This window comes from Candida parapsilosis, contig 005809, assembly GCF_000182765.1.
Source record: "Candida parapsilosis strain CDC317 annotated contig 005809".
NCBI lineage: Eukaryota > Fungi > Ascomycota > Pichiomycetes > Serinales > Debaryomycetaceae > Lodderomyces > Lodderomyces parapsilosis.
In genome coordinates, this window is record NW_023503281.1 from 1425869 (window position 1) to 1451031 (window position 25163).

Below are 25163 nucleotides of genomic sequence, written 5' to 3' on the forward strand. Positions count from 1 at the left end.
AAATGCTTTGGTGAATGCTTCTTTCAAGACAGTTTCAAAATCTTGTAGATGCAGGGCGCCTGTGCGTGTTGCATGACTTGTGGGCTCAAATCGCTCAGTGTTGCAGCTCTAGCTTGATGTAGTGGTGGAGCCACCTTTGGTGACAAACAACCCTTCGGTTTCTTGAAAGATACTCGGACATAAGTCAACGCGCTAATGAGCTTTGAATGTGGATTGTTGCAGTAGGAATTGCATGCTTAGTGATTTTAGTGCAAGGAAACAACCCTCAAAATTTTTGGTTATCAAAGCTAATTTGTTTACTGGATAACGTATAGGAGAAGTAAACGTTTGTTATATATAAGCCGCACGTCGAGTGGAGGGGTCAAAAGAAATCGAGTTGGCGGGAATGTCGCTACCAAGTTAACGTTACACAGCGTCTTATTTGCATTAGGCTTTAAATTGAAGCTACTATTTGAGTCTTTTGGTGCAGAGTTAATGCTATTGTCTCATATAACAAAGAGCGTCCTGGAAAAATTAACAAACTGATTTGTAGAAATGGGACTAGGAATGGGGAAAGTCACTTATACACATATTATTTTTTTGGTGCCATATTATATATGGCACTGGAATTACACAGGGGGATACCCCGTATTGGATATAATCAATTGGTAACTGGTGTTGCAGGACAGTCTTGGCCAGACGGAGTGACAGTTAAAAGGTTATAGTAATAGATGCATAAAACTAGTAACGGGTGGAGGTTAATGAATATATGTAATTGTGATTGTTTTTTTCAAATTTTCCGACTTCTTTTTGCAGCAATTTGAAATGTAAAATTTACACAACCAATAAGTCAACGTTCGTCTAACTCTTACATTTCGTTGTACAGTCTATCTATGCAAGAGGGTGCTCCAGCATTAATCAGTGGTGAATAGCGTTTCCCTAAACCGAATTTTAAATCGTTAGTAAGCAAATCGTGGCACGTGATTGCTCCTCTCAATCTGTGGGGTACATTTTCTCTTCTCTCTTTCTCTATCTACGCGCTAATGCATTTCCTTTACCCTCGGCAATTATCAATGTACACAAAACCGCCAAGTCTGTCGGAAATAAAAATTTCACAGTTTTGACAATGTGGAGCAAGGGAAGAGAGATAGATGGGTAATAGCAAAGTAGCTAGTATCGATGGGCAAACTGTCATCGCTTATAACCTCTGATGCCCTTATCTCAGTACGCAAACAATGTAGATATTTGACATGATTACGTTGTCGAGGACCCCCTATCGAACCATTACTTTTATCGTCCTCCTGGTGACTTTTATTTTTGTTCTCGTACGTTTAACTCCGCCGGTAAATGCTGTTTTGATCGAGATATCAAAAAGTCAAAATAAACCTCAACAAATCAATTTTTTTTTTCATCTCATCAAACTGATACATTTTTCATAGACGCTTATCACTTAAACCTGGCTATTATAACCATGAGTCTTACTCCACTTGAAAAAGCAGCTTCGGGAGCATTGGCATCAGCCATCGCCAACACCTTGATCTACCCCGTGGATCTTTCCAAAACTGTCATTCAAACCCAAGTCCACACTGAAAACAGTCAAGAGTTGAAATACAAAAACACACTTGACGTGCTTAAACAGATCTATGCTAAGAAGGGAATTTTGGGATGGTATCAAGGTCTTTTCGCCACTATTGTTGGTACATTCAGCCAAAATTTCTCATTCTTTTACTGGTATTCACTTGTCAAGAAGCTTTATGCAAATTTGAAAAAACATCAACCAAATCACAAACCATCTACATTGACAGAGTTGGCCCTTGGTGCTATTGCTGCTGCTATCTCGCAGTGTTTTACGATGCCAATTGGAGTGGTGACAACGATGCACCAGACAGACAAACTCCATCGTTCATCATCCCAGTTGGTCAAGGATATAGTGAAACTGGATGGAGTAAGGGGACTCTGGCGTGGTCTCAAGGTCAGCTTAGTCCTCTGCTCCAATCCATCTATCACTTATGGATCCTTTGAAAAATTGAAGCTGCTCTACAAACCAATTGGCCATTTGAGTCCAGGAGAGAGCTTTGTTATTGGTATGGTTGCTAAATCAATTTCAACGGTCATCACTCAACCACTTATTGTTTCAAAAGCGTTGCTTCAACGTGCAAAGAAGCCAAAGGAGCACAAAAAGAACGAGTTTGGAGAATATGAGGATGAAGAAGAAGACATTAATTTCGATCATTTCACTCACGCTTTGGCTCATTTGTGGAAAACTGAGAAATTCAAAGGATTGTACAAAGGAATGCGTCCGCAATTGTTGAAAGGTGTGTTTGTTCAAGGCTTGTTGTTTATGTTTAAAGATCAAATTGATTTGTTGTTTTTGTTTATCTTGGCTGCAATTAAGAGAAAGAGATTTGCCAAGGCATAAGTCGCCTTTTTGTAGTGTTTTTATATTTTGTTTTATTTGAATGGATTTGAGTTATTAGTAGACTTTGGATACTTCGTTTCGGACTTATACCTACGAGCACGTGATCTTTTAAATAACATCTTGGTAAAACCCCGAAAGAGAATCGGAACTGAGAGCCTCCTCCTTTGTATTGCAAAGTGCTTTTGCAGTACAACGAAAACAGCTGAGATATTGCTTTACGTTATTGGACAAAGAGCGTTCAATAGAATACAAAAACCAAACAATCCAATGCTGTAATTATACAATCTATAAAGTTCTAATATTAATGCACAAAACTAACAAAGTTTCCATAGAATTGTATTTGTGCGGGATGAAACAACGAGTGCATTCGCTTTATTTAGCCCCATAGTATCCAAGGCGATTTGTAGTGTAATTGTAATATATTAATTGTTATGTATATACTCCGTTTTAACCTAAGTTGTTCCTAGCCCTTTTTTCTACACTGAGTTTCTCCATGATCTATATATTCTTCACTTACCACCATTTCCTTATAACTTATTAATTTTGTACCAGCATCTGCCTTCTGTGCAAATTCTCTCGTTTAACTCGGATTAATCTATATTTTGTTCTTAATGGTATTCTGATCAATATCGTCCCTCCGCTAACACAGGTGAACTGATTAACAATTATGACGGCTTCCTCCTCATCGTGCTCAGTATCGATCTCCTAATCTTCAGACCCAGATTCACTCGAGCGGTTTGCAGTGGGGTGCCCCTCCATGCCGGCCGAAGAATACCCATCATCGGTAGAATACCCATCCGTACCGGAGTGGAATACTAGGCGTCGGTGGTATGCCTATCCGTATTGGCCGTGCGGGACTCAAGATCAGTGGTTTGCACACCTTTCTCGTGACTCATACCCTCGTGCAAAACAGGCTAGCTTCTTCCACATATGATGGAACGTTATCTGAAAGAACGCTGAACTTCTCTACTTCCTCTGCTTTACCACGTTTTTGCTTTTTGAATCTGACGATAGGCTTTTCAGGAAGTAAATTTCCTCTTCTATTAGGACCTCTGATGGTTTTAATTGAAACAATCATCGTCATTTTCGTCAACTTCGTTAGCTTCATCAATCGTTTCAAAGGGTCTAGCAACTTTGACCTTTACTAATTCCACTTGACCATCAACAAGAGTGGGCATTTCCACTTCAAAGTATGTATCGTCTTTGTTTTCAGGAACCACCTTTCTCTCCCTCTCAACTTTAGGTCTCTCTCAACCAATCTGTAAACTTTCCCAAATTTTTCGTTTACGAACTTTCCTGTCAAATACGAATGAAAAAGCAGGGTCCCACTGCACCCATCTTTTAATAAGAACAATGTCTAGGATACTGGTAAGGTCGATTTGGCGTATCTCATCCGCTTCTGTGTCAACTGTGCCAAGCACCTTGAATGCTTCTATTATGGGTTACTCTTTGATAAAGGTTTTCTTTCTAAGATTCAAGCTCGTTTCACTTGGGTCCACGTCGTAGTTTAGGTTGCGAAAGAGCTTCACCAACCTCCTTTGAAGTTCCTCCAAAACGCTGGGGATAGTCAATTTTATATTATTGATGAAAACGACAAGCTGAAATTTCTCTGTATTTGCATCAACAGTTCTTCTGCAATTTAAAATTTAATATTTGCAGTTACATCCTGATCTTTAAAAGTATAATGTGCCATCTCCGTAGCAACGGGTTTAATACTATTGTATTCTAATATTCGCCCTAATATCGTCTGTGGTGTCTTCCGCATTAATTGTTACCGGCTCCGGAATCCGACACCGATTGGGTGATAGAATTTTTGGTAAAGGGTTGGATCACCGACATACTCAAGTACATTTGCGTTCAAGCGTACATTGAAGTGCCTCCTCCGTCAATTGCAACCTTTTGGGATTGTACTTGAATTCCATGTTTTTCAATGAATTTTTAGTCTATTGATTTCCAGGTATCTTCGTCTGGCCGGTCCAAAGTAGCTTGAGAGTCCATTGCTGTGTAAACCGATAAGCTGGGAATGTTATCCTCGTTTATCAATTCTGAATATCGCTACCCAGGGGCAAAAAAAGCTATACTGCTACCATGTGACTTTTTACCAACACACGTGCATACTATTGACAGGAGTTGCTCATTTCAACAATTATACATACTGTTGATCAACCGCCATTTTGTTTTATAGTATTTTTAACAAAACTGACTTACATTTCAATTTAAACACGTAGAATTTGTATTTCCAGTTATATCTAAGAACAAGAATCGTATCTAATACCAACCGGTAGCGCCAAATATAAAAATCCATCTCCCACTTCCCATCTTCCACCTCCCATCTCCCCACCCCGAAATGTCCACCACCTCCCAACTCATCAACGAGATTAACAATACCTACCACGCTAGCAAACAGGAAAAGTACAACACATTGACTAAGCTAATCTCGGTGAATCCAGCTGAGAATAGTTACATAGTGTCCCTCTACAACAATCCCTCACCGTGTCTTCTAAACACTTCCTACGATAAAGACTGGCCAGCATTTTCTGCTGTTGTGTCCAGTTTTGTCAAGCTTTGCACTGAGATGGATCCGTGGTCGCTTTTGCAGTCGTTTGATTTATATACTACATATTTGAATGATTTATCCATTGCCTTTAACAACAGCAAATATGGATGGCTTTTGACAGGAGTGCTCAAATCAACTATAGAGATAGTAACACAATGGGCATTACAATTGGATACCCAGATGTTTTTCAAAGAAAGTGGTGCTAAATACCGATTAAACTACATAGCTAGTGTGATTTTGAAAATGTTCAACAATATCCGAATCAATTCAAATGACAGAGAGTCGATTATGCTATACCTTGGGAATAAACTTTGTTTTATTTATTGGAAATTGGACAACCCTTTGCTTTGTCGAAACATATTTAGTAATATGAACAATACTAGCCTAAAGTTGGCGGATTTTCCAATGAATGAGCAATTGAAATATCGGTATTATTTAGCACGGTACTATTTTATCAAGTATGAGTTGATGGAGAGTTTTGAATTGTTGAAATGGTGTTTGCTAAGGACACACGGCAAGAACCAGCGATTAGTTTTAGAGCTATTTATTCCCATAAGCTTAGTCATTGGCAAGACGCCAAACTTTGCCGCATTCAAAAAATACGACTTTATTAACATGTATGAGGAAATGTCGAGATCCATACAACCAGGAGATTTAGCCACATTCAGATCCCTCGTGGCAAAATACCATCATTACCTCAAGAGCAAAAGCCTTCTACTCTTAATGAACAAGATGGAGATTTTAATTTACCGGAATTTGATAAAAAACTGTTGGAAGATCTTAGGAAGACAAACTACACTACCCTACAATCTTGTGCCAATCCCCAAAGATATCTACTTCAAGGAAAATTTATTTGTCACGTTGATTGATTCAAATCTAATCAAAGGCAAATTGACAAACAGGTCAGTTGTGCTTAGCAAAAACGATCCATTCCCAAGAGTGTTTGACATATACATGAAACGATTCAAAACAAAACATAATCAATGGATGTAAGCTATACAATACCAAATGAGTTTTTCAAATTTTCTTGATCACGTTGCTTTCGTAAACTTTCTACCTCTTCAATACCACCGGATTTTTTTAACCTATTGTCGTCAACGAAATCACCCAACTCTTCTTGAAACTTATTTAGTTGCGACAATTGTCTTTCTCGCTGTCTCAATTTCTCAGCCCGTTCTATTGCCTCCAATCTGCTTTCATGATTTGGGTGCAATTGGGCAATATCAATCAACACTTGTCCTTGAATGTCGTGCAAGCTTTCCCCAGGTTCAGGAATGTGCAAATTGGCCATGACTTTATTACGCTTCGATGATGCACCTTTACTTTGTTCAATAGAGCATTGTTCAATCAATTCATAAGTTTCTTGGATCTTTTGTAAATCCTCTTGCAAATCACTAGTTAAATCATCTTGCAATTTAAAAAATTGTTGCTCTTCGCAAACTTTATCCAATTCAGATTCCCAAATCTTTTTCCAAATTGACTTTTCATTAGATATAAAGTTGCTCATTTCGTCAAGTGACTTCTTTGCATCGGCAATTTCCTTTGTTATATGTTTCAATTGTTTTTCGCCAACTCGAACACCTCTTTGCGCCACATCCTTCCTCATCTCCTCCATTAAATCTTGTAAATCATCTACTTTGGTCAATAATGCATCGGAGTCGTCCGACAACTTTGAATGGCATGACTCCATATACATTCTGTTTGAGTCTTGAGAGACTTCCACATTTGACTCTTGGAATCTCTTCAATTGGTTGGAAATGTTTGCAAGCACTTTTTTAAATGCTTCGGTAGACGTCTTGTTAATCAGTTTAATTGTACGAAGTTCATTTTCAATTAATGTCACTTCTCTTCGATCATCCAGGTCTGAGGTAGTCACTGGCACTGGAGTGGGACTCTGGAGATTGAGAATGCCACTATTCATCGCTTCAATTTTCTCAACAAGCGTTTCAATTTTCGCATTCAACTGACCAAATTGATCAGTGCTCTCCTCGTTCAAACTCAACAACGAGCCATTTTTCACCTCACTTAAGGACTGCTCTTCTAACTCATAAAACACCTTTGTTTGTGGATCCTGGATATAGATGTCAGGAAAATTACCTGATCCTGGTGAGTACGCAAATTTTTCAACAAAGAGCAATCTAATGGAAGCTAAGGCTATCGGTGTGGCGATAGTTGCCTTTCTAGTCTTTTGGCCTATCCTTAACAAAACGTAAACTTCCAGTTCCTCCAAAATTGAGTTGTTGGCTGTATTGATCGGTGATTTGGGTACAGGAAGTGCTGGGGATGAATCAATCCCACCTGGTTGATGAGTGAGTTTGGCATACTGGTAAGCACTGAATCGTTTGCTAGCCCGACGTTGCATAGCATCACCATTTTGAAGTTGAAGTAATGCCTCATTTTGAGATCTGTTGGACTCACGAGAGAACCTGGATGAAGGTGCGTCTCGAGTTGACGTATCTCTGGGATACTCCCTGATTGGTGCCTCCCTAGTTGGTGTCTCCCTCGTTGGTGTCTCCCTCGTTGGTGTCTCCCTCGTTGGTGCCTCCCTCGTTGGTGCCTCCCTAATTGGTGCCTCTCTAATTGGCGCCTCCCTAATTGGCGCCTCCCTAATCGGAGCTTCCCTAATTGGAGCTTCTAAAGTGGTCGAAGTGTTCCAAGTTGTTGGATTTGTATCTGATGGAGTCTCTCTAGCTCCACCTTCCCCCTGATCCATGCTCATGCTACTCCTATCCCTACTCTCCTCTCTAGCACGCTCTTGAGACATAATTCTGGCTCGTCCCTGCTTAGCTTTCAAGTTCTGTAGTAGCGTAACAATAATATTTCTTATGTTGGGCAAAAACCGATCAAGATTTTCCTGGGAGGGAGCTTCACTCAATGCTTCTTCCAAAATCGTTCTCAACGCTTGTGGTACATTACCAAGATCAGAGGTGTCAATCCCACTATGTGCAAATGCTTTCGTTGCTGCTCTAAAGTCATTGCCCAATTTTACATAGGCATCCGATACAAACTTGTCATCAGCTTCTTGTCTAGCCCATTGTGTTAAACTCTCGAGTAAATGCTTGGTCGATACAAGTAATCTAGTCACACAAGTTTCAACTGTATGTAATGACTTTCTCTTTGGGTTCACAAGAGTCTCTTGAGATGAACGAAACGACGACATGGAAAGAGTGTGGAGTCAAGTGTTGCTTTGGTGATTGATTGATTTACGCATAACATATCTACTATTTTATTTTATTTTTCTCTTCCTTTTCATTTTCATTTTTTTTTAAGGCTTCTATTTATGCCCATTCAGGCTTGGGCTCACTTCTACCCCTCCAATTGCCTCTACCTCTACCTCTTCCTCTGCCTCTGCCTCTTCCTCTGCCTCTGCCGCCTCTAGCACCTGATTCACCAAAAGTGTCAAAATTCAAACTTCTCTCCTCGGCCCATCTATTTCTATTATTTCCACGTTCTCCAGTTGATGACGAGATTGAATCAAAAAAAGAGGACTGTTTGTTGTACTTGGGGCCCTCATCTTCATGAGCTTCTTTGTGGAACTTGGCATTCGACAGCTCAAAATCAAAGTCTTCATTAAAGTCTAGCTTTGATGCAGGGTTTCTTGGTCTCGAAACTGGTTGCGATTGTGCAACTTCTTTGCTTTCATCATTTTCCTTTTCCTTTTCCTCTTTGTTTGGTAATGACCCAGGTTCAACCTCATGGGTAGTCTTTGTAGATGGTTGTTCCTGCGTTGTTTTTGTTGGTTGCGGCTGCTCGTGGGGTGATGCAACACCACTACCAGCAGCAGCACCTGTTTCAGACGCAGTAGGAGCAACAGGAGCAGCAGCAGGGGCAGCTTGTGTTGTACTAGGACCTGGTTGGTTTACGCTAGTTGTTTGCGGTGGAAATTGCTGAGGATAAGGTGGTTGTTGCGAGGTTGGTGCAGGATAAAAACCTGAAGTTCCCACAGGATATACGGGCTTTACTTGGTCAATAGGGACATCCAAAACGGACAAGTCCTCCACATCGTTACCTCTGAAAACAACATAATCATAGATATCGGTTCCTGGAGGCACTTCCAAATGTGGTTGTCCTAATCTCCCTTCAGTACCAAACATTCTCACTGATTTTAATGCAATTGTAGCATCATCAGCATTGATGTGTTCTAAAATACCGACATATCTCAAGTTCTTTTTAGAAATCAAGGAAATCGTCTTGCCAACGAAATCAGACATAAGTGGTGTTAGTCGTTGAGTCCTGTGTGTGTTATTTCAAGTTTCCAATTGATGAAATCTTAAACTCCTCGGGGGTGAATATCGTGAAGGAGGAGTTTGCAATGATGGGGGTACCTCCTCTAGTAGATGTTGTGTGAAGTGAAGGGGTATCACGAAATGGGTCTTTTGTAGTTTGGTGTGTTAGTGCTTTTTTTTTTCGAAAGGAAAAAATAATTCAAAATCGATTCCAATGAACACCATAACCAGAACCAACAATATGGATCTTAATCAGCAAATGGAACAGATTGCAGCAGAAGCTGTTAATTTAGCGCAAAAGGAGAGAAGTGAGGAAGAGTTAGAGCAGAAGGAGGCACCCCAAGAGGAGGCACCCCAAGAGGAGGCACCCCAAGAGGAGGCACCCCAAGAGGAGGCACCCCAAGAGGAGGCACCCCAAGAGGAGGCACCCCAAGAGGAGGCACAGGAGGAGGCACAGGAGGAAGTACAGGAGGAAGTACAGGAGGAAGCACAGGAGGAAGCACAGGAGGAAACACCTCAAGAAACATTCTTGGCTTCCACTCAAAATACTCCCATGGATGAGGATGAAATAATCAGCTCCATTAAAGCAAAGAAAATCACCAACGCTGATGATCGATTCAATACACACAAGAAATTAATAAGAAGAGCCAGACCACATGTCAGCACCGAGACTACCACTATTGATGATCAACCATCATATAGTAATGACGACCTCGATCCACAACAAAGGAAACGATTGGAGTTGGAAGAGAAGATGTCAGCCGCAATCAAGGTGAAATCGAACAGAAGAAGAAAAGCTGATGAAGATGATATTGAAAGAATGCAAGATGATAAAATTGACCATTTGAAAGAGCGAATGATCAACGCAGCCAACTTGGATGTCGAAAAGAATTCACAAGGACAGATTGCTACTGAAAAGCTAAAATTATTGGACGACGTGTTGAACATCTTATCAAGAGCTGATTTAGCAGAGTCAATTTTGGACAACAATTTATTGGAGGCGGTACGATTATGGTTGGAACCATTGCCTGATGCCAGCATGCCAGCGTACCAAATCCAAAAGGAGCTAATAAACTCATTAGAAACATTGCCCATCAAAACTGACCATTTAGTGGCCTCAGGAATAGGTAAAGTTCTCGTATTTTACCAAAGATCAAAAAGGACAGAGCCACTGTTGAAAAAGATTGTTGACAGATTGATAGGTGATTGGACTAGACCTATTTTGAACAAATCAGACTCATACAAGGACAGATCTATACAGTTTGGTGAATACAACAAGGCAAGATATTCCAACAAATTGTCATCTGGTAATAAGCAAACGGCACCAAAGACTCTATACGAGCAAAATGCTGAAAGAAGGAAAAGAGCCGCTATACCAACAGCACGAACTGCTGCTTACAAGATTGCTCCCAAGGTTGATCCAAACTTATTGATGAGACAATCAGGAAGAGGACACGATGAAAGGTTTAAAAAATTGAATCAAAAATTGACCACCATGGGCACCAAGAGGAAAGTGACAAAGAAAGGTGGTCCATCAATTGAAGGTAGAGATTTGAGCATTTAATGAAACATCCCTCTAATACACTACAGTCTCTTTACATTCACCCTTATCATCCTCTTTCATTTACATTTCTCTCCTCTTCCCTCTACATTGTGCTCCCTCTTTCGTAACAACTTTATATTTATTAAATGAAAAACACCCGATTTTCCCTAATGTACACTCCTACGATCTTGGCTTTTCCTTCTTTTCCTTCCACAAGGCCAACAAAGAAACACCAGAAACTTTAACAACCTTGAATCTGACACCTGGAATATCACCCTTAGCCTTACCTCTTCTACCGAAACCAGCCAACAAGACTTCGTCATTTTCATCAACAAAGTTCAAACAACCATCATTTGGAACGAAAGCAGTAACTCTTTTACCATTCTTGATTAATTGGACTCTAACACACTTTCTAATGGCTGAGTTTGGTTGTTTCGATTCAACACCAATCTTTTCCAATACAATTCCCTTGGCGTGAGATGAACCTCCAAATGGTGATGATTTAAATGCAGTTCCCAATAATCTGGCCTTATAAGCTTGATCGGCCCATCTGTTGTTTCTTCTGTGAACTCTTAATTTTCTAGCAGAGTTAAGTCCTCTTGGTTTACCCTTTCCCATGGTTGTATATGCTTTGTAAGATGAAAAGTCAGGAAGGAGATTTGAGCTTTCGAAAAAAAAAAAAAAAATTGTACTTTGTCATGATACAGAGAGAGAGAGAGAGAGCGTGTGTGTGTATGGCAACAAAGTAGTGCACACTTGCAGAAAAAAAATGCATATTACATTGCGTGTAGGGCTTCAGCCCTGGACCACAAAATCATCACGTTTTTATCGATTATATCACATCTACATTATTTTCAGTCACCTCTTGAGGCTCAACTCCATCACTTTGATCAAGCGGTTTTTGCTCAGATGCATCCACGTTTGAATTCTCCGAGTTCTCAGACAGTATATCAGCATCCTCAGCAGGAGATGAATTCATCTTTTGCCGTTTACTATTGCTGTGACGTAGAGAGCACGCACCTTCATCTTTCAGCAAAACGCGTTGCCTTCTAGCTCTTCCCACATCCTCGTGATCTTCTTCCTCCTCTTCCTCCACTACCTCCTCCTCCCTCTCGCTGCTACTCTTGTGTTCTTCCCTATTGGACATTTGATTTGCATACTCGATTTCGGTTTGCCTGAATTCCAAAGCGGCATAATACTGTTTAACTTGATACTTCAGATCAGCTAATGCCTTCTGCTTTTCAATAGCCTTCGACTTGTACTCTTCTTCTCCCTGTTTGAGAATCTCGTGTAAACTATCACCACCTAATGGCTCATTAACAGGTCTTCTCCTGCGATAAAAAAGCAAATAAGCAGCACTTGACACAAGCTCCTCTGGATTGTTGATCTCCGTGACTCTACTATCATTAAAATAGTACCATTTATCATCCTTGAAATTCTTCACCGATGCTGTATAATGACCACCACCCAATCCTCCATAATGATTATCAACGGCAATCAAATCATAAATGCAATCCTTTTCCTGTGGGTTAGCAACATATGGCCCAATATCCAATCCCTCAATAGGGAAATCAACAACAACATCAATCTTGTCACTAAATGCTCGAGCGCTATGGAACCTTTTCAAATGTATTGTCAAAATATCGCCTGTTGACCAAATTTGTATCGACTTTGTAGCCCGTTTGTGATCCTTACAACTAGGACAATACCACAAATCATGCTCACCAAGAACTTCTGGTGTGCTAAAACTCTTTAAACAATCTGCCAAGCTAATTTTACTCTTCCGCTGACGTTCGAATTTAGCTTTGTTCTCTGCCAATTGTTGATTGACTAGTTGCGGTGGGGAATCCCATGTGGTTAATGAAGCGTCGCCAAACAATTTTGCATAAATCTCCTTATCCCAATCGCACAATAACACCGAGTTCTTGCAAACCAATGTTTTATGTTCTTCCCCTGCCTCTTCCGTTGCAAAGTTTGTTTCCAATGGCGAGTTTACATTTGATGGTTTTGTGGAATCTGGCCCACCTTGAGGGGGAATAAACGAGCTTGAGCCAAACATTCCTTCACTTTCAGTATCAGACAAGGTAAGATGAGAATATTGTTGATTACGTGGTGGTAACATTGGACGTGAATCTTGTTCAAATGGTTCGCCAGCATCCAGAACCAGTTCCAGCTTGACTCCATCAACAACAATAACAGCATCGTTTGAATCACTCCATTCGTCCCTTCCCAACGGAATAACCTGAGGCGTATTGGAACGCAGCACCAAAAACCCATCCGACCTCGTTTCATCGTCACGTACGTCATCCATCCTTTTTCCATCATCATCGTCTTGACCATCGTCTTGTATTGGCTCCTCCGTAGGCTTCTCTCGTATACTCCTCTGCGAATGATAATACATCTTTTTCAATGGTGGCAACTGGTCAGACAAAAACCTGTAATTGCTTATTGCTGGTTTGTGCAATGGAACATGAATCGTGGTGGTTGTTGCAAGACTGTTGTGAGAACTAAAACTAAAACGAGGCCTTTGACTGCTTGGCAATTCATGGGCTGTATCATAAATATATTTGATCTTGAACCCAAAATCACCATCAACGTAAGGGTTGGCTAATGAAACATCACTATCATAAACGTTTTCCTCCTTGTTATCAGCTTCACTCTCAATTGATGGGAAGTCCAGTTTGTTGTAATATTTCTTTGCAGTGTAACCTTGCAGGCTCTGCTTAACTACCTCATATTCACTAACAAGATCAATAGTTGTCAAAACAGATGCCGCCTCCAACAACTTTTGTCGAATACAACCAAAACTATTGAGTTGATCTTTTGCAAGAGTGATAAACAAAGGAATACCAAAATAATTTTCCATTCGATACAGCGAGTCATCATTCTCCACCACATTGAAAACAGGCACAACCACCTCATTCTCCCGATCGTGGGGAATAATGTAAACAACCACATCATCGCCATCTTTGATTACTTCAGTAATTGGTAAAAACTTATTTTTGATTCGATTCTTTTGGAAATCAGCATATATTCCATGCTGAAATACTTCATACAAGAATAGATCATCCTTGTCGATGTTAAGAAAACTAGACAAGTAGTTGATCAAATCATCATAATTGGAACTAGTTTTCAACTCCACTTCAAGTCTCATAATCCTGCTTTCAAGTTTGTTCCCTGCTAAATCCACAATGGTAAAAGTATGGTACCATTTCTTGTTGATAGGCAATGGTAATGTCAAGTCGTTGAATGGGTCAAATGTTATTGATGTCTTGCCACAATCAGGGCACACCAATATCGACTCGTACAACCCGGTAAACAAATCAGTTATAACAGAGTCATTTCTTTGCTTGTGTTGATTCCAACAGGTCTCCGAAAGCTTAGCTATAGCATCTTTGTCATCAACCTCGTCATCTTTCAATTCCGGTTTTTCGCAATACGGCTTTTGGAGAATACGATTCAAATCTTCATGCAATGCATCCAACAACCAGCTCAACAACTCTTGTGAATCCTGTTGAAGGTATCCAGAAAACATGGAACTGTACCTTCCAATGGTGTGTTTGAAATCACGCGGCGATATACTTGATGAAGTCTTTGCTGGGTCAAAAGCTTGCTTCAACAAGGATCCAAAAGCATTGGCAACATCTCCATTATATCCAAGCGGATTGTCTGCGTTCAACTCCTTTTGGTAAATGTTGTGGAAAAAGTACTGATTAATTTCTGGAACATGAAGCAAACATTGCAACGCAGAATTCATATAACAAGTATTTCCTAGATTGGATAAACCCATGTGGCCACCAGCATTTTCCTTGTTGTCGCTTTGATTGATATGTGACTCAACAAATGCATCAATGGGAAAAGAGAGGTTGCTTTTCTCCTTGTACTCGACAACCAAGTGGTACATACTATCATTGACGCCTTTTGTTGTCAAAGTTCTATCGTAGATGTGTGGGGGCACCACATTCTTTCTGGCTATTTTGTAAACAAAATTTGAAGCGGTAATCATATAGGGCATTTCACTCTCCTTGACATCAGATACAAACCAAAGTCTAAAATCGTCAATTGATTTGCGGGGAGCTTTAAGGACATGATCCTTGATAAGTCCAAGTAGGTATGAAAAAGTTTGGGTTCTTGAAATCGATATTGGAAAAGGGGCTTCATTTTCTGCATCATTCTGATGATGATGATGATGATGATGATGATGGTGATTGTGTCTAGAATATCCGTTTCTAAAGTAGGTTGGCTGATGCGTCTTTTTACCAATGTAATGAATATAAAACATTGGTGGCCACCTTTCGATTTCCAATGCTTCAGTTTGAAGGTTGGTAATGTACCATCTTCTAATTGGTTGTCCCAATGCACCGAACCAAAGCAAAAGGTGTTGAAAGATATTGACTGATAAACCAATCGTTGGCACCGGCTCATTATCCACTGGATAAAGATTTCCTGAACTATCTAGTATCCCATGAAAATCAACAGGACCAATTTTGCTTTGCAAATCCTCAAGTGATGTTGCTTCTGTATCAAAAATTGAATCAAGATATGGTTTCGAAATCACAATACATTCATCACCTTCTTGCATATCTTGATCAGCTAATAAACTCTTGATCAACTGTCTTTTATCTTCCAAATCCTTTTTCGAATCTTCATCTTTTTGTGCATTGTTTTCCTGGTTTGTAGTTTGTTCTACTAGTGGATTATCTATTATAGGTGGCGATTCAATGGAGCTGGTTGTCGATGACAGTGGTTCCCTTTCGTTTTCCTGAACGGTACTGTAACTGGTAACTTCTTCATCAAGCATATTGAGAATATAGTGATTGCTTATCAAAAGTATACGTTATGGGTGGATACCAGTATTGAACTAAACCTCAATGACTCTCAGTCCAATTGTATATGAGATCACAATCAGTAGATATGTGTGAGTGTCCCAATTGGAATAGATTGTTGCGGTGTAGTCCAGTTGTGTACAATCAAACAATAGTGTTGCAAATGGAAACGTTGAAAAGAGGTAAGAACCGTTCATCGTTCTTTTTTTTTTTAGTTGCGCGTCTGGAGGAATCGATTTTTTTTGCCACAATTTTTTTTGTTTTTATCGAGTGTCGCGGAGATCGTGCTACGACATTTGCATAACATATTGATAAAAAAAAAAAAAATACAATATTTTGTACAAAAGTATACAATTACGTCTCTATGCTAGCTCTTTGTTTGGATATGTCGATAGCTCGCCTAAGTGTTTCCATGGTGATATCACCATTACTCACCAAACTGATTTTGTTTATCGTTTGTGAATTACTGATGATGGATATTCTAGATAAAATGGTGGATTCTTCTGCTTCGCCTTCCAAGTCAGTCAATAAGATCGGTTCATCACTGTCTACATCCATGGCATCCCCATGTTGCTCTTTTCTCTTGTCCAACTTGATTATACCGAAATTGCTTGAGATTGTCCCTGGTTTCACATTCAATTGTAGCTTGTACTGAGATTCCTGTCTCAAATCTAAATTCAAAACACCTTTATTGGTATCAATTAACCCTCTTGCGTTTGATTTTCTCGATCTGATGGAAATTTTGGTACTTATTGAATCATTAACAAAACATCTGGGCAACTGTAAACCTTGCAATGCTTTCAAAATCGAAGCAAAACATAAATCAAATATAGAATTTGTTGACACTTCTCTCAGGTATACTTTTGTATTTGCCAACAAGACAAATTGGAATGGTTTATTATGCATACTTGATAGATTAACATATTGCCATTGTGATTCATTTAAATCGGGATACAAAATCTCTTCTTCACCAGTTTCTTCATCTTTCAACTTGATACCGATATTTTCAATACGCAAACTCTCCTCAGGGATAATTTTGCAATGTCTAAAAGTTTCAAACAAGTCCTGACTAACAATCATTTCTTCATCAGTGGGAGCACCAGATCTACCTCGAAGTATTTCGACTTGTGGGTAAACAGTGGCAAAATGTTGCCCCTGTTGGCTGCTTTGATTGCCCAAATCTTCAAGAATCCCAAGACTTATTGTTGTAATGACAGTAGTGGATCCACTTTTCACAATCGATGATGCAAAAATGTTGTTTTCGTTTTGTTGCAATTGCAGACTATTGCCAAAAGCAACTGCTTTGAATTCAGTGAAGTTGCGCAAATTGGGTCTGATTCCAATAGATAGGTGGCGTTGTAAAGATACATCCGGTGCTATTCTTGCCAATACATCTGGCGTGAAGCTAACTTGTTTTAATTCAGCCATTGTTGCTTTATAGGTTGATGGAAATGTGTATAAAATTATTTTCTGATGAGGTTTGTAAATGGATGTGATGAGTGTCGTGGCTTCAATGTCAAAAAATGTGCATGTCCGACATTGACTGTCAGTAAGTATTGTACCTCTAAAGCGTAACTGAATCAAGCTAGATAATTTGTAGTAACAGGAGTACGAGAACTGCTCTGACGCTACTCCCAGGACCTACCATAGGAGTGCATGCGGGTATAAAGTTTTGCACCATATTGATGCAAAAGTTGAACTCTCCTATACTTTTCGAAAAAAATGGATATAAAAGTTGCCTCAGTTGGACCTGTCATCATGGTTGTGATATTAATCAGCGGTATAATTCTACGTTCTATTAGCGAAAATGAGATCTTTTGGGATCAGTGTAGACATCCCAGGACGCGTACAGCCGTTCAAACAAAATAATGGGGCGGTAGAGTAAAGTTTTGTTACTCAGAGAAAGCCTAAACATACAAAGACAAGAATCTATAATCACATGCACCAGGTATACCCCCACATAAGTACAAGTGAAGATCATCTTTCCTGTTGACATAGAGTATCATAATAATCAATAGTGAGTTGACTCATTAGTATCACAAAAATGTCAAAACAATTACTTGCCATTGCTCCGGTTTCAAGAATTGCAAAAACTGTAGAACCGGTTTGTACCGAGATACACAAAGTAAAAATGAATCAGCTTCTTCATTGACTTGTAGAAACTTTGTAACTAAATTGGGGGAAGTCTTTTCCTTTCTTGGAATAAGAGTACTACTTTGATTACGAGACCTAATACGCAATGAACAGATATATTCACAATTCAATGCATTTGTGGTATAGATGATGAAACTGTTTTCCATTGCATTCTGATTTGACATTCTGATTTGATATGAATCCTTTGAATTAAGTTAATGAATGTGGGGTAAAGTAAAACGTAGTTTAGTTAAGTGCTTTACACGTGACTAACTAGAAATTGAAATTAAATGTTCTCTTTTAATAATTAGCAGCATGTGATTGGCTGTAGATTAAGAAACAAAAGAAGAAGAGGAGAGATTACAGTTTTTGTATCACAAAAACAAACAAATATTACTGCATTGAAAAGCATAATAAACAAAAGACAAACAAGGGTAAAAGGAAATCAAATGGGTTTAGTAGGCCACCAGAGGAGGAAGGTCACCCAAGCCAAGTTGTTATGGGTCCAATTGACGGGGTCAATAGCAATAACTATTACCCTTGGACCAAGTACAGTTTGGCTAAAGTAGGTTGTTGTAGTATGGATATATTTCTCTTTTACAGATCTGAATGGAAATATCCCGTTATCTATAAACAAAGAAAATGAGTTAATTTAAACTTTAGCCAAGGGTAAAACCGTTATAGTTATATATTATTTTACACGATTTAGAGGTACCATAGATGGGGGGTGATAAGCTGCCATTGATTGGAACCACCCGTTTCCCATAGAGCTTAGCTAGAGTAAATCTCAAACAACACGTGGGGGAGGGGACAAGAGACCAAAGAGATTAACATTCTCATTGTATAAACGCCAATGAATAACTACAAAATTTTTCTTCTTCGTTTTTCACAAAATAGACAAACTAATTTTCCAAATTTCTAACTTTTCCAATATTTGTACAAACACAAAAAAATCAAAATCATAATTGAGCCATCTTCTTCTTCTTCTTCCTTCTCTTCTTCTTCTTCTTCTTCTAGATTTTCATTCATAAGAGGACACTTAAATGAGTACCGTTTCCAGCACCTCCTCATATTTGCCCCAAAAGGAGTTTAGCGACACTCACATCTACCACTATGATGAAGTTCCAGAAAATAAATCATGGGCTTCTGCTTTACCTATTGCAAAAGGTCTTTACAATCCAGAACTTGAGAAAGACGCTTGTGGTGTTGGTTTCACATGTCATTTGAAAGGATCACCATCTCACAAGATTGTATCAGATGCCAAACACTTATTGTGTAATATGACCCACAGAGGTGGAGAATTGAACCCCAAAGATGGTGATGGTGCTGGTTTATTGAGTTCTATTCCTCACAAGTTTTTGAAAAGAGAGTTTCAATATCATTGCAATGTTACATTACCGAGAAAAGGTCAATATGGGGTAGGTAATTTGTTTTTCAAAAAGGATGATGTTGTGTTTGACAAGTCTAAAAGGACATTTGAAGATATTGCTGATTCTTTGGATTTAAAAGTATTGGGATGGAGAAAAGTACCACATGATTCTTCCATTTTGGGTCCAGCTTCATTGTCAAGAGAACCCTACATTTTACAACCAGCTGTTGTTTTGAAAGAAACTTTGGATTTGGATATTGATGAAGAAGAATTTGTTGCAAAATATCAGCAAGAGTTTGAAAAAAAATTATTTATTTTGAGAAAACAAGCATCTCATACCATTGGATTACACAATTGGTTCTACATATGTTCACTTTCATCAAAGACAATTGTGTACAAAGGACAATTAGCTCCAAATCAAGTCTATGCATACTACCATGATTTGGTTAATGCCGAATACGAGTCACATTTTGCATTGGTCCATTCAAGATTCTCAACAAACACGTTCCCATCTTGGGATAGAGCTCAGCCTTTGAGATTAGCCGCACATAATGGTGAGATCAACACTTTAAGAGGCAACAAAAATTGGATGAGAGCTAAAGAAGGTGTGATGAAGTCTAAATTGTTTGGTGAAGAAATGGACAAGTTGTTTCCCATTATCGAAGAAGGCGGTTCTGATTCAGCTGCATTTGATAACGTTTTGGAATTGTTGGTTGTTAACGGGGTTGTTTCTTTACCGGAAGCTGTTATGATGATGATTCCCGAGGCTTGGCAAAACGATGAATTCATTGACCCTAAAAAGAAGGCATTTTATGAGTGGGCAGCTTGTTTGATGGAACCATGGGATGGTCCTGCTTTGTTTACTTTTGCTGATGACAGATATTGTGGTGCCAACTTGGATCGTAATGGGTTGAGACCATGTAGATACTATGTCACTGATGATGACAGAATGATTTGTGCTTCGGAAGTTGGGGTTATTGGTATTGAACCCGAAAAGGTTTTACAAAAGGGTAGATTACAACCAGGAAGAATGTTGTTGGTTGATACCAAGGAGGGAAGAATTGTTGATGACAGAGAGTTGAAAAACAATGTTGCATCACGTTTTGATTTCAAAAGTTGGGTCTTGGCCAACATGATTTCGTTAAACGATTTGAAAGAGAAATATACGTCACGAGATATCAGCTTGCATCCAACCCCAATTGATCCTGAGTTGACAATTCAAACTGATTCAAGATTGGTGGCATCTGGATACTCTCACGAGCAAGTGTTGTTTGTATTGGCACCAATGGCAGAGGGTAACGAAGCATTGGGTTCCATGGGTAATGATAATGCATTAGCTTGTCTTTCTGAACAACCCAAGTTGTTGTACGAATATTTCCGTCAATTGTTTGCCCAAGTGACAAATCCACCAATTGATCCTATTAGGGAAAAGATTGTTATGTCCTTGGAGTGTTATGTTGGGCCACAAGGTAACCTTTTGGAAATGAAACCAAACCAATTAAACCGGTTGTTGTTGAAATCACCAATCTTGACCAATGAAGATCTTTTGGCTATCAAGGAAATTGAAAAAGTTTATCCAACATGGTCAGTTGCCACCATTGATATCACATTTGAGAAATCTGAAGGTATACAGGGTTACATCAACACCATTGACAGAATTTGCCAAGCTGCTTCGAAAGCAATTGCCGATGATAACCAAATTATTGTATTGAGTGATGTTGCCACCGGTGCTGATAGATTACCAATCTCTGCATTGATTGCAGTTGGTGCTGTCCATCACCACTTGGTTAGGCAAAAACAGCGTTCCAAGGTTGCGTTGATTATTGAGACCCAGGAAGCCAAAGAAGTACATCATATGTGTTGTTTGGTTGGATACGGTGCCGATGGTATCAACCCCTACTTGGCCATGGAAACTTTGCAAAGAATGAAGAGACAGGGTCTTTTGAAAAATGAATCTTTAAGTGAGGAGAAAGTAATTGACAATTATAAGAAATCACTTGACTCGGGGATCTTGAAAGTTATGTCAAAAATGGGAATCTCCACTTTGGCATCCTACAAAGGTGCTCAAATTTTTGAAGCTCTTGGTGTTGATAACTCAGTTATTGATATTGCCTTTGCTGGAACTGCTTCTAGAATCAAGGGGGTTACGATCGAGTATATTGCCCAAGATGCATTCACTCTTCATGAGAGAGGGTATCCAACCAGAGAAACTGTAAAACCAATTGGCTTACCAGAAACCGGAGAATACCATTGGAGAGATGGTGGTGAGGCACATATCAATGATCCAGCTGCAATTGCTTCATTACAAGACGCTGTGCGTAACAAGAATGAAAGGGCTTTTGATGCTTACTGTAAAAAAGAAAATGAAGCAGTGAGAAACTGTACTTTGCGTGGTTTATTAGATTTCGACTTTGAATCTTCAACTTCAGTACCCATTGATCAAGTTGAACCATGGACTGAAATCGTTCGTCGTTTTTTCACTGGTGCCATGTCTTATGGATCAATATCGATGGAGTCACACTCAACATTGGCTGTTGCGATGAATAGATTAGGTGGTAAATCCAATACAGGTGAAGGTGGTGAGGATGCAGCTCGTTCCCAAGTTAATGAAAATGGTGATACAATGAGATCCGCCATCAAACAAGTTGCCTCGGGAAGATTTGGTGTTACTTCGTATTATCTAGCCGACGCTGATGAGTTACAAATCAAGATGGCGCAAGGTGCTAAGCCAGGTGAAGGTGGTGAGTTACCGGGTCACAAGGTATCAGCCGAAATTGGAAAGACTAGGCACTCAACACCAGGAGTTGGTTTAATTTCACCTCCACCACATCATGATATTTATTCCATTGAAGATTTGAAGCAGTTGTTGTACGACTTGAAATGTTCCAATCCAAGAGCAAGAACTTCAGTCAAATTGGTTTCGGAAGTTGGTGTTGGTATTGTCGCTGCTGGTGTTGCTAAAGCTGGTTCGGAAAACATTTTGATTTCTGGAGGTGATGGTGGTACTGGTGCTGCCAAATTGACCTCCATCAAATATGCCGGTTTACCTTGGGAATTGGGATTAGCCGAATCTCACCAAACATTGGTGTTGAATGACTTGAGAGGAAGGGTTATCTTGCAAACTGATGGTCAATTGAGAACTGGTAGAGATATTGCCATTGCTTGTTTATTGGGAGCCGAAGAATGGGGGTTTGCAACAACTCCATTGATTGCCATGGGATGTATCTACATGAGAAAATGTCACACTGGCGCTTGTCCTGTTGGTATTGCTACTCAAGACCCCGAATTGAGAAGGAAATTCGAAGGTACTCCAGAGCACGTTATCAATTTTTTCTATTACATGGCAAATGATTTGAGACAATATATGGCTAAATTGGGATTCAGAACCGTTGCTGAAATGGTTGGAAGGGCCGAGAAGTTGAAAGTAAGAGAGGATTTCAGAAACACCAAGAATGCCAACATTGATTTGTCACCAATTCTTACTCCTGCCCATACTATTAGACCAGGAGTTGCAACCCATTGTGTGCGGAAACAAGATCACAAGCTTCACATCAGGGTAGACAACAAATTGGTTGATGAGTCAGAATTGACTCTCGCCAAAGGGTTGCCAGTCACCATTGACTGTGAAGTGGTCAATACTGATAGGTCCTTGGGTACTACATTGTCGTACCGTGTGTCCAAGACTTTTGGTGAAGAAGGATTACCTCATGATACCATTCATGTGAATGTTACAGGCTCTGCTGGTCAATCATTTGGTGCCTTTTTGGCCCCAGGAGTTACCTTGGAGTTGGAAGGTGATGCTAATGACTATGTTGGAAAAGGGCTATCTGGTGGTAGAATCATTATTTATCCTCCAATTGAATCTAAATTCAAAGCCGAGGAGCACGTGATTGCCGGTAACACTGCCTTTTTTGGAGCCACTTCTGGTTCAGCATTTCTCAGAGGTATTGCTGCTGAAAGATTTGCCGTGAGAAACTCTGGTGCTAATCTTGTTGTCGAAGGTACTGGTGATCACGGTTGTGAGTACATGTCTGGAGGTAGAGCTATTGTGCTCGGATCCACTGGAAGAAACTTTGCATCTGGTATGTGTGGTGGTATCGCTTATGTATTGGATATGGCTCAGGATTTTCCAGAAAAGGTTAACAAAGCCAACGTTGAGCTCTCTTCAGTCACTGAAACCGATGAAATTGCGTTTTTGAGGAATTTGATTGAAGATCATCGTCATTATACCGGATCAGAAGTTGCTGATAGAATCTTGAACGATTTCAATAGATACTTGCCAAGATTTGTTAAAGTCTTACCATTTGATTACAAGAAGGTGTTGGAAAAAGAAAAACAACTTGCTGAAGAGGCCAAAAAGAAGGAACTAACCAAGTTTTTGAAATCAATCAAGGAAGATCCCGAATCTGATGTTACCAATGGTGAAGCATACAAGATCAAAAAGGGACATGTTCACCGCTCTCATAAACAACTCAATGAACCAAAAGTTGCTGATGTTGAAGATACCATTTTTGATACTGAATTTGAGAAAAAAGCGCCAGTAAAATTGGATAAAGTTAGAGGGTTTATGAAGTACAAGCGAAACAACGAAAAGTACAGGGATGCTAAACTGAGAACTTCAGATTGGAAGGAAATGACATCGAGGTTGACCAAGGATGAGTTGAAGTATGAAACTGCGAGATGTATGGACTGTGGTGTTCCCTTTTGTACTTCTGACACCGGGTGCCCAATTTCTAATGTGATTCCTAAATGGAATGAGTTGGTGTTTAATGATAGATGGTTTGATGCATTGCAAAGGTTAATGATGACCAACAATTTTCCTGAATTCACCGGAAGAATTTGCCCTGCTCCATGTAATGGGGCATGTGTTTTGGGAATTAATGAAGATCCCGTCAATATTAAATCAGTTGAATGTGCCATTATCGATTATGGCTTTGAGCAAGGCTGGATTAAACCACAACCTCCAACTCATAGAAGTGGCAAAACTGTTGCTGTTATTGGATCGGGCCCTGCTGGTTTATCATGTGCTGATCAATTGAACAAAGCTGGACACTTGGTAACTGTTTATGAAAGAAGCGACAGACCTGGTGGGTTATTGATGTATGGTATCCCCAACATGAAATTAGACAAGGGGATTGTCAGGAGGAGAACCGACTTGTTGGCAGCTGAAGGTATTGAATTTGTCTGCAACACCACAGTTGGTGAGGATGTCACTGTCTCTGACTTGCAATCCAATTTCGATGCGGTTGTTTTCGCTGTTGGTTCAACCATTCCTAGAGATTTAAAGATTCCAGGAAGAGAATTGGAAAACATTAACTTTGCCATGCAATTGTTGCACAAGAACACTAAAGCACTCTTGGATGAAGAATTGGATGAAGTGCGCAAGACATTGCAAGGTAAACACGTTGTTGTTATTGGTGGTGGTGATACTGGTAATGATTGTTTAGGTACGTCTACAAGACATGGTGCTAAATCGGTCACCAATTTTGAATTGTTGCCTCACCCACCTTCATCCAGACCAAAGGACAATCCATGGCCACAATGGCCAAGAATCTTTAGAGTTGATTATGGTCACACTGAAGTTGCAGCTCATTATGGTAAAGATCCAAGAGAATACTCCATCTTGTCCAAGGAGTTTGTTGGTGAAGATGGTAAAGTCAAGGGAATCAAGACTGTTCGAGTAGAATGGAAACGTTCAGACCAAGGAGCATGGCAAATGGCTGAAGTACCCGGCAGTGAAGAATTTTTCCCGGCAGATGTTGTCTTGTTGTCTATGGGATTCATTGGACCTGATGCCGATAATCTTGAAGTTGAAAAGACTAAAAGAGGCACCATCAACACCGTGAATCCAAACGTTTACAAAGTCGATAATGACTCCAATTTGTTTGCTGCTGGTGATTGCAGAAGAGGTCAGTCATTGGTTGTTTGGGGCATTCAAGAAGGAAGACAATGTGCTAGAGAAGTGGATGAGTATTTGATGGGTTCGACTAGATTACCCGGTAATGGATCCATTGAACAAAGAAGTTACAAGTTGTTGGAAGAATTGGAAGTTGCTGCTTGAGTTAGAAAAAAAATATGTTGTATTGTATATATTTATTTAATTGATGAGAA

The 25163-nt window shown here is 39.7% G+C and overlaps 9 protein-coding genes across 9 annotated transcripts; 4 read left to right on the forward strand and 5 right to left on the reverse strand. All coding sequences in view use genetic code 12, as the record gives it.

Moving 5' to 3' along the window:
* Positions 1–1450: 1450 nt before the first annotated feature.
* On the forward strand, positions 1451–2398 carry ANT1 (Ant1p; the record flags this gene model as incomplete). The annotated part of the gene is made up of 1 exon (XM_036809576.1): positions 1451–2398. One exon carries the CDS (start codon positions 1451–1453, stop codon positions 2396–2398), a length of 948 nt encoding a protein of 315 aa, XP_036666199.1.
* A 2347-nt stretch (positions 2399–4745) lies between these two features.
* Positions 4746–5948, forward strand: CPAR2_206740 (uncharacterized protein; the record flags this gene model as incomplete). Its single annotated transcript, XM_036809577.1, has 1 exon — positions 4746–5948. The coding sequence occupies one exon, from the start codon at positions 4746–4748 to the stop codon at positions 5946–5948; it is 1203 nt and encodes a 400-aa protein (XP_036666200.1).
* A 1-nt stretch (position 5949) lies between these two features.
* Positions 5950–8115, reverse strand: BUD6 (Bud6p; the record flags this gene model as incomplete). Its single annotated transcript, XM_036809578.1, has 1 exon — positions 5950–8115. One exon carries the CDS (start codon positions 8113–8115, stop codon positions 5950–5952), a length of 2166 nt encoding a protein of 721 aa, XP_036666201.1.
* Positions 8116–8233: 118 nt separating this feature from the next.
* CPAR2_206760 (uncharacterized protein) lies at positions 8234–9166 on the reverse strand (the record flags this gene model as incomplete). Its single annotated transcript, XM_036809580.1, has 1 exon — positions 8234–9166. One exon carries the CDS (start codon positions 9164–9166, stop codon positions 8234–8236), a length of 933 nt encoding a protein of 310 aa, XP_036666202.1.
* A 256-nt stretch (positions 9167–9422) lies between these two features.
* CPAR2_206770 (uncharacterized protein) lies at positions 9423–10745 on the forward strand (the record flags this gene model as incomplete). Its single annotated transcript, XM_036809581.1, has 1 exon — positions 9423–10745. One exon carries the CDS (start codon positions 9423–9425, stop codon positions 10743–10745), a length of 1323 nt encoding a protein of 440 aa, XP_036666203.1.
* Positions 10746–10904: 159 nt separating this feature from the next.
* RPS23A (40S ribosomal protein uS12) lies at positions 10905–11342 on the reverse strand (the record flags this gene model as incomplete). Its single annotated transcript, XM_036809582.1, has 1 exon — positions 10905–11342. The coding sequence occupies one exon, from the start codon at positions 11340–11342 to the stop codon at positions 10905–10907; it is 438 nt and encodes a 145-aa protein (XP_036666204.1).
* A 214-nt stretch (positions 11343–11556) lies between these two features.
* CPAR2_206790 (putative ubiquitin-specific protease) lies at positions 11557–15525 on the reverse strand (the record flags this gene model as incomplete). The annotated part of the gene is made up of 1 exon (XM_036809583.1): positions 11557–15525. One exon carries the CDS (start codon positions 15523–15525, stop codon positions 11557–11559), a length of 3969 nt encoding a protein of 1322 aa, XP_036666205.1.
* A 379-nt stretch (positions 15526–15904) lies between these two features.
* On the reverse strand, positions 15905–16978 carry CPAR2_206800 (exosome non-catalytic core subunit; the record flags this gene model as incomplete). The annotated part of the gene is made up of 1 exon (XM_036809584.1): positions 15905–16978. The coding sequence occupies one exon, from the start codon at positions 16976–16978 to the stop codon at positions 15905–15907; it is 1074 nt and encodes a 357-aa protein (XP_036666206.1).
* Positions 16979–18726: 1748 nt separating this feature from the next.
* On the forward strand, positions 18727–25113 carry GLT1 (glutamate synthase (NADH); the record flags this gene model as incomplete). Its single annotated transcript, XM_036809585.1, has 1 exon — positions 18727–25113. One exon carries the CDS (start codon positions 18727–18729, stop codon positions 25111–25113), a length of 6387 nt encoding a protein of 2128 aa, XP_036666207.1.
* Positions 25114–25163: the final 50 nt, after the last annotated feature.